We start from the raw sequence: 11,842 nt of genomic DNA, 5'->3' as shown, positions 1-11,842 counted from the left end.
CCCAGGGACGGGGGAGCCTGGTGGGCTGCCGTCTATGGGGTCGCACAGAGTTGGACACGACTGAAGTGACTTAGCAGCAGCAGCAGCAGCCTGGCTTTGGGAAATTGTGTTCAAGACCTAGGCTGGGAGGCCTGCAGTAACTCTTCATCTGCTAAACCACTTCACCTAGAATCAGCCTCAGATTTTCTATCAGTTTCTCTACTTTTAGAAAAATTTGTTGAACTGTAGTGAGTTTTTGCTGCTGATACTGAGGTTTGCTGTGTGCCCTATGTGATTGAGGTGCTGCTCCATCCAGCCCTGGAAGAAAGATACTGAATAAATCATCCCTGTGTTTGATGGAGCCTGTGCTCCTGAGATGACTTGTCAGTTGACCTCCCATTGGATGCAGGGAGAAGCAAGGGAAGGACACACAGCAACCAGCCCACCCCTGCCACCTGTTCCTGCTTTGGAGTCCTGGAGTCCTATGTTAGAATAGGGAGGAAGCCATCCAGTAAATGACCACCATCCTGTTGTCTAGACATCAAGGAAGAAATATGGGCTCAGGGAAGCTGCAGGGAAAGGCTATACTTGGATTTCCTGTCAGAGGTGGGGTTGTGTATTTACATAAATAGTAGGATTCTCCAGCAGAAACCCCTCTAATATAGCTTGCTAGAGAGCAGAATTCAGCATGAAGTGAATTCATCCTTAACCTCTTCCAAAAGGTTATTTATTTGACAACAGGAAAGTCAACTTGGCTAATGTGGTATTTCAATGTCAATTTCAGGGTAAAGGCTTTTAGTCTCTTGTTGATACCAGTTCACTCCGTCTCTCCCACATGTAAATTCCTTAGGACTAACAGCTCATATTTGCATAACATTGTCCAGAATCAGGGGGAAATTTGTCACCTTATAATGAAGATGTCAACTGAGTTACCTAGAATGAAAGCATGTCCTTAACCTAATTAGTCCAGCATGATAAGGAACTGAACCAAGTCCCCCTCGAAGTCAGAGTAACAATAACAATTCAAAAAGAATCCAGTACTTCTAGACATTGTTAGGTCACCTGGAGAGTTCTATCCCAGTGAATGGATTTTTGTACTGGAACTGGCTAGGAAGTCATGTGTTTTTTGCATTGTGACTTAAATGAAATATATCAATCATTTTTTAAATGCTATAGAATTGCTGTCACATGTTGGGTACTCCAGCAAATAGAGTCTCTGAGACTTGCATGCTGAAGGTTTATTGTTGAGTGTTCCTAATATTAAGTTGTGAGTTATAAGGAAAGCAGGATTAAGCAGAGGGAGAAATTGATATAAGGAGTCCAGGTCTTCACCCCTACCTCCATCCCCATCGACTGGTCATAAGTCAGCTATGAGCCCTCAGCAGTCAATACTCCCAGCAGTTTAAGGTCAAGAGTCTTGATCCTGAAGTGGGACCTGGGTAGTGGTACTCCACATTATCTGCTGCAGTTGCCAGCTAGCCCTTTTACTTTCCAAGTGTCTTCACATTTACTATTCCATTTTACCTACCAAGTAGCCTATGAGATAGACAGGGCTAGGCTGGGATCATTCTTCCACACTGATGCACACTAACACATAGGAAAATCTAAGCCCCAGAGTCACCCAATACTTGTCTCTGGCTCCCACCCAGAATGATCTCTGCTCAAAATATTGTGTTCATTTTCTCTTATATTTTGAGTTTACCAAATGTAGACTATAAGAACTAAAAAAGATAGGGAAGACCAAGTAGTCTACCTACCTCACTTTAAAAGTAAGAAAATAGTTTCAGAGATAGAAGTGGTTTCACCCAAATCAAACTGCAAGTCTACAGCAGAGCCCAGCCTTTTGACTAGATTCTCTGCACTCACAAGCCAGTTTTCATGACCTCTGATGTACTGGGCATGTACCACATAGAAGCTACAGACATGAGCAGGTTATAGGCCCTGCCCTAGAGGATTTTACAATCCAGTTGGTTTCTTCAGACCACTTTAATAGTTTCATTGAGACAAGTAGAGTGAAACTTTCTGTTCTAAGCTTTCTCTCTCTTGTTACTTCATAGAGTCTAAATCCAGAAGAAAATAGCATATGGTTGCTTCAGAATGGCTGATTTGTATTTTCTTGTGTTCTAAACTGCCATCAACCAGATGCTTATGGTGCTCCATGCAGACATACCCAGATGACTCTTCCATTGGCTCTCCCCAACCAAGATTCACTTCCAAACCAGTGTCCTGGTAGAGATTACTAAGAGTACAGATGACTTTCTTTTTCTCATTCTGTTTAAATGACTTTACTGTGTTTGTGAACCTTCACTCTGTTTCTCAGACACAGAAATCATTGCTGTGAGGGGCAAAGAGGGTAGATTTAGGTTTATGAAGTCATAGATCTATCCTTCCCAGCGCTATTCCCACTGGTAGGATGAAAGTGAATCACGTCTACCTGGAGCAGGCAGAGGACACTTGCCTTTATGTTATTCAGCTCTTGTCACCCAAGTGTTTGAATCAAAATGTGTTGTACCGCTCGTGTTCTCACTCTGCAGACCAGCTGGTGACAGCTGGTCACTGTTTATAGCTCCTTTTCTCTCCCTTCTATTGGAGTGGTTAGTCCTCATCACTACTTAATAAATCAAGTAAAACAACGCAGACCTAATAAAACATTTTCTCCACTTCCCAAGTTTCTGAGAGCTCCCCACAGGGGTAGAAACTTGTACACATGTCTTACCTCCAAAAGGAGGCCCCAGAACTGCTAAAACACTAAGAAATACTCATGAGGGCATAGACCTTAAAAGAAATTAGACTGCAGGTCAGAAAATAACTTTAATGCCAAGGAAAAAGGATCAGTTCACTTTGTCATTTTCCTTGCTCTGGCTCTGTAGACTCCTCCTTCCTGTGACTTTGAAATGGCAGGGAGGAGCAGGCTGTGTTTCTAGGCTGACTGTCCACATGGGAAAGTGTCTCTCATACTGGCAGCTCCCTCTCAGATCTGGAGGGATGCTAGGGTCCTTTCAATCTGGGAGTAAATGAGAAACAATAATTTATATCTGGTTCATTGCCTCTACTGATTCCATCACCTTCTTCCTTATAGTCACAGGGCAGTTGCATCATCATCAGATCCATTGAGACCCAAGGTTGCTTTTAAAGAACCTGCAAAATAAATATATGATGAGGATGGGTGAAGTTATTAGCCATGGTTGGGTAAAGAAAGAAGAGTCTGGGCCTTCGAGAGTATCTCCTTTCTGGTTAAGGAAATAGAGCCTGAAAGGAGGAGGAAGGAGAAGGAAGGAACCAGGGAAAAAATGCACCTTCTCTGCTGAGGGGCATCCTTTGCTGTTATTCATGTTGATGTTCTTCATCGAGATAAGAGTGATGCTCTCTTTCTCTCCATTGGCTGTGGAACCGCTGGGGAAGGAAGGGAACATGGGTTTTAGAGAGAAGGAGCCGCAGGGCACTGGGGGTCAAGGAATTGTTGAGTGGGTGTTGAAACTTAGACCTTTGTTTTGAGAAGCCTTTATTTTGGTGATAGACTGTCATCAAATGAGTATATGCTTTGAAGCCCAACAGACTTGTGTTTAAATCTTAGTTTTATTACCTACTACTTGTGTGACCTGGACCAAATTAAAACCTCTCCTGCATGCTAAGTTGCTTCAGTCATATCTGACTCTTTGTGACCCTAAGGAGTGTAGCCCACTAGGCTCCTCTGTTCATGGGATTCTCCAGGCGAAAATGCTGGAGTGGGTTGCCATTTCCTCCTCCAGGGGATCTTCTGACTCAGGGATCAAACCCATGTCTTTCATGTCTCCTGCATTGATAGGCAGGTTCTTCACCTCTAGCACCACAACTTCTCCTAAGTCTTATTTTTTTTTAATGTGTAAAATGCAGAAATATCTGCCTTGAAGAACTCTAAGAACTTGAGATAATATTCAGTTCAGTTCAGTTGCTCAGTCATGTCTGACTCTTTGCGACCCCATGAATCGCAGCACGCCAGGCCTCCCTGTCCATCACCTACTCCCGGTATTACAAAATACCTAAGATAGTGCTTGACACATACAAGGTGTTCAGAAAGTGGTTCCTTAAGTACATACCCTCTGTTTAAGGAGTATATTAGAATCTGAGTTCCTTCGCTTTTCATGAAGAGGTTAATATAGGCTTAGCCTTGGGGCTAAAGTCCATATCCTCTCACCTGACTGTTTCCTTTCAGTTCCACCCCTATCCTGTCCACCCCCAGCCCAGGCCTCAGTGAGGCTGTCAGGACTCTGTGGGGGGGCGGTGTGTGTGTGGGTGTGGGTGTGTGTATGTGTGTCTAAGAAGCAGAAAGCATTGGTTCCCTCTTGGAGTGGAGGAGTAAGAGGTCAGTAGATGATTCTTTGCTTGCACCTCTAATACTCTTACCTTTCAGAGAGCCCTGAACTCCCAGGTTTCTGGGGATCTGTAAAAACCCAAAGGCACAGGTTGGAGGCCACAGGCTGTAACTCAGGAGCCCAATTGGCCCTTCAAAGCCCACCTAAGTGGACCCCCCCCCCCCATTTCTCATTTCCCTGCATGCTGTTCCTTACCTCAATTCTGGGCTGGGTGTCAGGCCTAGAGTCTGGCTGTTTTAGGAGCCCAGTGCTAAAACAGTCCTAGGTCCCTCATCAAAGAAAGGCAAAGGGGTCCCTGAGAGTCAGGGCATGTACCTTCAGACTCCTTGTTCTTCTGACACTTAAACCTTAGACTGACCACACTGACCAGGACAATCACCACAACCACTAGGATCGCAATGAAGCTGATAACACCTGAACAGGGAGAAGAATGGGGTGAGGAAAAGGCAGAGGAAGGGACAAAAGAGGGCAACAGGAGTCCAAATTCCCTTCCCAGCTGAGTGCTGTTTATACAGGTTCTGGGAGCAAAGTGAATTCCCCTTCACTCCCAAATGAATGCGCTCTCAGCCTGTATCCCTGGCCAAGTGACCTCCACAGCCCACCCCATCCTCTCTTAAGAACATGGAGTCCAGCAGAGTCCAAAAGAGCTGAGTGAAGGGCCAGTGGAGGCTCCTTCCCCACCAGCATCTTCCTCATCTGTCAACCCTCCTGAAACAAATGGGCAAGATTTGAACTTGTGTTCCCAGACCCAGAGTTCAAGTCAGTTCAGGCATGAGCCTCCCACCCACCACTCCCCACCTTCTCCCTCTCACCAAATGCAGCCACAGTGAGCACCGTCTCTGACGTGGGGCTGGGAGGGACAGTGGAGTCTGCTGTCATCCTAAAATTCATGTTAGGTGATGTGGAAGTTACATTGTGAGAGGTGTCTAGAAAGGAGCAGGGAGGGATGGGGGAATCAGGGGAGGGACTGACTAAGCCTCCATGAGAAAGCCAGTCCCCTCCCACTTCCCCCAGGTAGAGGACTGAGGAGAGAACTCCCACAAAAGACACCCTCCCACCCTTCAAATCTGGGAGACGTGAGATCACGGGAAGAGTACTACTGGTTGCTCATGTTCCTAGTTCCAGAGGACTTCAGAAAGTTCAGGATGCTTCCCCTCATTATGCTCTTCCCACCACACCCATGAGGCTCAGAGGAGGGCTGCAGAGATAGGGAGCCAGACTGGGCTCCTAAAACAAAACACGGGGAGCCATCTGTGTTTTGCCAAATGTTGAACTGGGAGGAAGGAAGGGCACTGGATGTTTGTCCCCTGGCACTGACCTAACAAGTCAGGCTGCCAGTTAATGGACACAAGTTTCTGACGCTCTTATAATGCAGCATGGTTGCCCGTCTCTGCCCAGCTTCAACACATTTACTGCAGGCCTGATTGCAATTCCACAATTCCACTTCCTTATCCTCACCCCCTGCCCCACCAAATAAGGTGGGAAGCATAAAAAAAGTCGAAGAGCAGAGGGCTGGGACAAGAGAAAGGGTCAGGGCACTCTGCTCTGTGAGCACAGACAGGACATACCTCGGCTCATGCTGTTGCTGCTCCTGCCACTGCTCGGAACATCAGCGCCTGCACATAAAACAGGGCCCAGATGGAAGGCACCCACCCACTCCTGGTTTTCTCCCATACTGCTGGGTGAAGGCCAGCCTGCCCTGAGAAGCGTGTAGCCCTTCCCCAACCTTTTATGCCTTCCTTTCCATCATTTTGTATTTTCTTAGCCCTTCTCCCCCCAACTTATCCCATCTATGTCTTTATCAATTCTGAGTCCAGGCTCCTTTTACCTTCACTGTGACCCATTCCTAGCTCCATTCTCCCCACCCTCAGCCCCAGGCCGCTTTAGCTGTCTCCCAAAGCAGGGTACCACCGGTGAGGATCCTGGTGTGAACCCTCACTGTGGGGCAGGACCCTGGGCCTCCTGAATGAGGAAGAAGGAACCCAGTCAGATATGACCCAGTGTTTTTCCACCCCCAGCCCCGGGTACTCACTGAGTCCTGATGTGTGTTTCTCTGACTGGGACCAAGTCAGTCCCGGAGAGGACGGCAAGTGATCAGCCACGGTGCTTGAACTCAGAGTCACGGCTTCTGTGGAGAACTGTGAGGGCGTCTCTGATGCTGCTGCAGATTAGGAAGCACATGTGGCCTGCTTAGGGCCTCAGCCAGCATGTGGCCAGGGAGGCTCTTTAGTCCCAAACCTGTCTTCAGTTCCTCTGGGCCTCTACCTTCGCAGTGCCCTCTGCCTGCAGTATGCCCTACCACCCTCCAACCCACAGCCTCCATCTGACTGACTTCTTTTGGGACCTCAACTTCAGAGACCACTCAGTCTGGGATGTCTGACCCTACATCTGAAGTGGTTGATACTGCCTGGGTTCCCATAGCACCTTTGGCTTATGCCCATTATGGCCCTTCCCCGCCTCCTAACTGTCAGTGTGAGGTCCTATTTACTTGTCTAGTCCCCTACTACTCTGTATTGTCCTTTAAAGCAGACTCTGTGTCTGCCTCATTGTTGGACCCTCTCTGGATGGCATCTATAACCTAAGCAGTGGGGTACCTGTGATCCAGGTGTTGGACAGAGGGCTTAAGCTGTTGGCCTCTGCGGAAGCACCTGCAAATATAGGCAGAGGGCAGTTGGAGGCTGGGCAGGTTTGGTGGTGCCACCACACTCCCTAGCCCACCCAAGAACCCTTGGGCTCCAAGCAGGTCTAAAGGGCTGGGGAGAGGGCAGAAGGTAGGGCTTGGCTACTCAGCAGCCACACTCACTTGTTTCAGGGGAAGCTGGCCGTGTGGTTGAACTTTGACTGGTGAAGGCTCCTGAAACAGATCATCTGAGACTGAGGGTCCACTGCCTCTGACTGCTCTGTCTCCCTCTCTTCTTCACTAAGCTGATGTTTTCTAGACTTTTCTCCCTACCCCACCCACCACCCAATCATCCATCTCTCTCCACTCTCAAGGCATGTGAGAGATTACTGCAGAACTGGCCTGGAGCTCTTCCTTCCTAAGCATCCAGCCCTGAATGATGGAGTAGGCCCTGTGAGCTGGAAGCTGCAGCCGGCAAGAGAAAGGCGAACATACAGACTAGCTTGGCGAGCTTTCTGCCCAGTGCGCACCCTGGAGAAGAACCCAGGCCTTTTGGCTTCCAGTCCCCTGTGCTAGAAGGCAGACTCTCCCTACAGTGCTGCAGAGCCATTCCTTTTCTGTGAATGCTGTCATCCTGGCCTTGCCCCAAAGGAAGGGGATGAGAAGATGTGGTGGATAAGATGGAGTTAGGGGCTGGGCTTGGTGTCTGGGCTGTCTCTCTGTCCTTCCAGCTGGAGGTGGGGGCCTACACAGGAAGCAAGTTCGGAGGTACACACTGGAGGCAGGGAAATTCTAGAACGAGCAACCAGTGTACTCTAACAGGTAGAGGCTACTTTGGAAATGGTCACTGTTAGCCAAACCCAGGGAGGAGGCAATTAACAGGAGGCCCGGGTCACAAGCCCTCGTTCCCTTTTGTGTAGGTACATGTGTGTGCCTGTGGGCCTCCACACAGAGGTCGTGTGTGCTGGTGTGCCCATACCTGTGTCCCCTGTGTGTGTGGGACCTCTTTGCTCATTTTCCACAATGAAATCATTCCTGAAACCTGTGAACAATGTGAAAGGAAAACATCGTGGGGAAGTGGAGCCGCCCAGCTGGGTTCCCGTCCTCCACTGGATGGGCAGGGAGTGCAGCCACTGGCCTGGCCTCCTGCTCCCTCGGCCCCTCGTCAACAGGGAAGCACCAGGCCTGGAAGCCCTGGGGCCCAGGTGAACAGATGTGGCTAAGGGCCAGGGGCCCGCCCAGCCTGGGGCAGCCTGCTGGTCTGTTTATTTTCTTTAACCACTGCCTTTCTCCGTGAGGCTATCACTCAGATGGAGAGAAATTAATTGCTTCCAAGCCCAAGCTTGCCCAAAGCCTGGGCCATGTTTTTCCAGGTCACCATCTCTCATAGCCCCATTCCCTCCTTGGGTGGGGGTGTCAAGCGGGGAGCTAAAGCTTCTAGGTGCCCCAGCCTAAAGAGAACTCTTCCCAGCTGACCCTGGGTGAATACTTTCAATCTGAGGCATGTCTATCAGTAATTGATAGACATATATCAGATAGATCAATCTATCAGTTATCGATCAAGCATATCTAAGGTACCATCTTAGTTCTAGAAAGTTACAACTTTGGTTTTTAGTGGGAAGGCACAGTTCACTGCTTTCTTGAGCTTTTCTAGAAGCAAAACTAGTTAGAAGGAGTTTCAAAGTCACAAGCTCCAACTAGCAGTTGCCTGCTCTCTCTTTGTCTCCCATCTCCCCTCCCCCAACCGGAACACTGTGTCAACAGTGGATTCCTCACCGAGGAGAGGAGGGACTTGGGGAGCTTGTGTTCCTACAGGCCCAGGTGCCTCAGACCACTGGGCATGCAGAACTGGAAGAACACTGACCACAGGGATTTCTTATTTTCTTGTGTCCTCTCCCTTATCCCTACCTGCTTCATTCCCTTCTAGCCTCTCTCCTCTCTGTCTTCACCACCACCACACTATGTTCCTCAGCAGCATAGTTAAGTAGTTAAAATCATGGATTTTGTAGACTGACGGTCCTGGGTTCAAGGCCTGATTCTGTCACTTACCGTCTGGCCCGGGCCTCAGTTTTCTCTTCTTTAAAATGCAAGTGATTTTAGTAGCCCACAAGTGGCTGTGAGGGTAAGAAAATGCACTTAAAGCATTTAACACAGTTCCTGACAGCTCATGGTCAAGAAATTATGGACATTTCAATTTTTGCCCCTTCTCTTTAATCCTCTAAGTTTCAAGTCTGCCCTGAATCTGTGTCTCCATAGTCAAGTTTCTCCGTGAGCCTGAATATCCTTGAAAGAATCTCCAGTCCAACAAAGAAGACAACAGTGAGCGCTCTGAGATCCTGGGAGGAGCGGTTAGGATACTCAAAGGTGCTCATGGTTGAGGTAGAAAAACTAAAGACATTCCCAGCCCTGGTGCTTGCCTGGGGCAGGATGGCAGGTGGGGAAGCTGGGAGAAGCCTAGGTTTGTGAAAATGTCCCCTCATGAGTCTCACTTTTTCATTTCCTCCTCTGCCATTTCTGCAGTTTCTACAACCACCTAGTCCCCGTGCCTCAGGTCAAGTGAGTGACTCTGTCCTCCTGGGAGAGGGTTGGCAGGGCATAGGATTGGGATGATCGGAGTTTTATACTCAGTCTTTGGGCTTTCAGAGACATGTCTGACCTCTCCAGGAGACAGACTGTTGGAGTACGCAGGCCCTCTTACCCACCACCAAGAAAAAACCATCCTTCCTCCCCTCCCCGTCCAAATACTCTGGAAATTCCTTCTGCTGCTTTGAGCACATGCTCCTAAATCCTCCGGAGGGCTTGTGGAGGGTGGAGTGGGGGTGGGGAGGGGATGACCAAAGGGAAGTTTCTGCCCTATGAGTCAGAATCTCCTGGATTTCTCATGATTCCCAGCAACTGCTCCCTAATTAGAAGACCCCTTATGAGCTACCTCACAAGTCATAAGCTACCAGAGCCCTGAGATGTGTTGTTCCCAAGTCATTTCTTTTGGGGATGATTTCATCTGGCCCCCTAGATGAAATGTGTACAGCTTCTTGGGCAAACAGTTCTTTGTATCTAACCTGAGTCCTCATTGCTGTGATTTGACTGTAAAGTCAATAATTGGAGATCCTAGGTTGTTATTCCTCATATGGAAGAAGAAAAAAGATCACCTGTGAAGTCCAAGGTGCAGACCATTTTGTGCTAGGACAGCCTGGAGGGAGCTTTCCAGCTTGAACCTCACACCAAGACAATCACTTCCCACATTTCAGGGGACCAGGCTCTTTGGGGGGCCCAGTTCTCCCTGGAAAGTTTCCCACCAAAGCATCTAAGAATATCTCTATTTTACTGCTGCCTGGGAATGACCAGCTCCCCAGGCAAGTGATCCCCTTCATAACAAGGCTCTGGAATTTCCCTCCGGGAGAGTGAAGCCTTGGATGGAGAGCCTGCATGCTGTGCGTGTCCCAAAGGAGGGACAGGCGCCCAGAACTGCTGGCCACTGGAGAGGAACTGCTGGAGGACAGTGGTGGGTGCCTCTTACCTTGGAGCAGCAGGAAGCCCAGGATGGCCCAGCACAGCTGCGTTTCTCCGATGCTCCCCATGTCAGCTGGATCTGCGATGGGCAGGCAGCCTCTGAGTGGAAGCTCTGTCCATAGTGGAAAAGAGAGAGGGACTGCTGGGGCGGGGTGGGGGTGGGGGCCGGCTCTCCAGGAGCTTCCTGTCAAAGAATAGAAGGAAACAGATTGGGACTGGCTCCAGGGGCCCTGCTCAGTCAGGCAGCTCAGCTGAGGATGTAAGGCCGAAACAGCAGCGCCTGCGCCCAGGCTCCTCGTGGCCTTCGCTAGGGCCACGTGGTCTCCGCCAGGACCTGGGCACAAAAGACAGTGATGGCGACCTGGCCCCGCACCCTCTCTCTTCTCCTCTGCAGGGGGCCATCTGTCCCTCCACACACCACCTGGAGGTTTTCTTGGAGTATCACTCTGTCTCACTGAGCCCTAAAGCTCGGCCGCCCACCCTCTGGAGACTCTGAATCCTCTACACACCTCTCCCTCCTCAGGGCTCCAGATCCAGCTGGGACTCCTTGCATCTTTCAGGGAGGCGTTACAACATTCTTGTTATTCTGCATAGAAAAACTAAAGGACCGTGTTCTAAGCATCCCTCCCTCAGCCCTCCCCCCGTGCTGGGGTCAGGTGTTCCCTGCGCTCCAGCAGCACCCTGACCTTAGCATCCAGCCAGCCAGTTGCACTCACTCTGCAGGTCAAGTCAGAAACCCAGTGACCAGAGCTTAAGTGAGCTTGGAGGTTGAGTGGGGTCCCTAAACGTCAGCATGTGTAGCAGCTGGGCTGAGAGACAGGAATCAGGAGGCTTACCTTCTGGGATCAGATCACAGGGTGAGAGGAGTTCCTAGGGGGTCTCCTGGTCTCCAGACTAGAATAAAGGGTGGTGGCTGCACAGTGAGGAACAGATTGAGGGATGGCTGGTCCTATGGAGTTAGCTGGGAACCAAAAGTTATCCTTTATAAACTGTTTCCAGGGGGACTTCCCTGGTAGTCCAGTGGCTAAGACCCTATGCTCCCAGTGCAGGGGGTCTGTGTTCAATCCCCGGTCGGGGAACTAGATCCCACATGGTGCAACTAAGTCATGCCCCAGACAAATAAATACATTAAAAAAAAAAAAAAAAAAAGCAGTTTCCAGAGAAAGGTGAGATCAGTGGGCACTTTTTGTAACTCAGAAGCATTAAAGCACTCACATTCACAAATGAAGTTATAGACAAATGCAAACAGACATAACAGAATTCATACTTGTAAAAACCAGTGAAGAAAAAGCACAAAGAGAGAAGAATGCCTTGCATGGGAACGATAAATAACAAATTCAACAAGATGATTATCCCTAGAGTGAGAAGGAGGGGAGAGGTA

At 49.2% G+C, this 11,842-nt stretch overlaps 1 protein-coding gene across 7 annotated transcripts; it reads right to left on the bottom strand.

Annotated features, from left to right (window-relative positions):
• Positions 1-2,771: 2,771 nt before the first annotated feature.
• On the bottom strand, positions 2,772-10,619 carry ECSCR (endothelial cell surface expressed chemotaxis and apoptosis regulator). Of its 7 annotated transcripts, none has more exons than XM_040239975.1 (10): positions 10,469-10,619; positions 7,135-7,185; positions 6,926-6,979; positions 6,364-6,492; positions 5,900-5,947; positions 5,144-5,257; positions 4,647-4,745; positions 4,363-4,399; positions 3,276-3,369; positions 2,772-2,983 (listed from the first exon to the last, which is right to left on the bottom strand). In XM_040239975.1, the coding sequence occupies exons 1-10, from the start codon at positions 10,527-10,529 to the stop codon at positions 2,951-2,953; spliced, it is 720 nt and encodes a 239-aa protein (XP_040095909.1). In that variant the 5' UTR covers positions 10,530-10,619; the 3' UTR covers positions 2,772-2,950. The 7 variants fall into 7 exon arrangements, 6 of the variants coding, with proteins under 6 accessions (XP_040095909.1, XP_040095910.1, XP_040095908.1 ...); XM_040239976.1 differs by having other exon boundaries at positions 2,772-3,117; positions 3,276-3,372; positions 10,469-10,613; XM_040239974.1 differs by having other exon boundaries at positions 3,276-3,372; positions 10,469-10,613.
• Positions 10,620-11,842: the final 1,223 nt, after the last annotated feature.

Source organism: Oryx dammah, unplaced genomic scaffold (assembly GCF_014754425.2).
Source record: "Oryx dammah isolate SB20612 unplaced genomic scaffold, SCBI_Odam_1.1 HiC_scaffold_5, whole genome shotgun sequence".
NCBI lineage: Eukaryota > Metazoa > Chordata > Mammalia > Artiodactyla > Bovidae > Oryx > Oryx dammah.
Note: the sequence above shows the minus strand (reverse complement) of the source record. Positions and strands in the feature narration are given on the sequence as shown.

Coding starts and splice junctions, on each gene's coding strand:
- ECSCR (XM_040239974.1), bottom strand. CDS start 10,529: ATGGGGAGCATCGGAGAAACGCAGCTGTGCTGGGCCATCCTGGGCTTC. Junction 5,258..5,899: donor CAGCAACAGCATGAGCCGAG/GTATGTCCTGTC, acceptor GCTCCTTTCTAG/ACACCTCTCACAATGTAACT. Junction 4,746..5,143: donor GCTCACTGTGGCTGCATTTG/GTGAGAGGGAGA, acceptor CTCCCTGTTCAG/GTGTTATCAGCTTCATTGCG.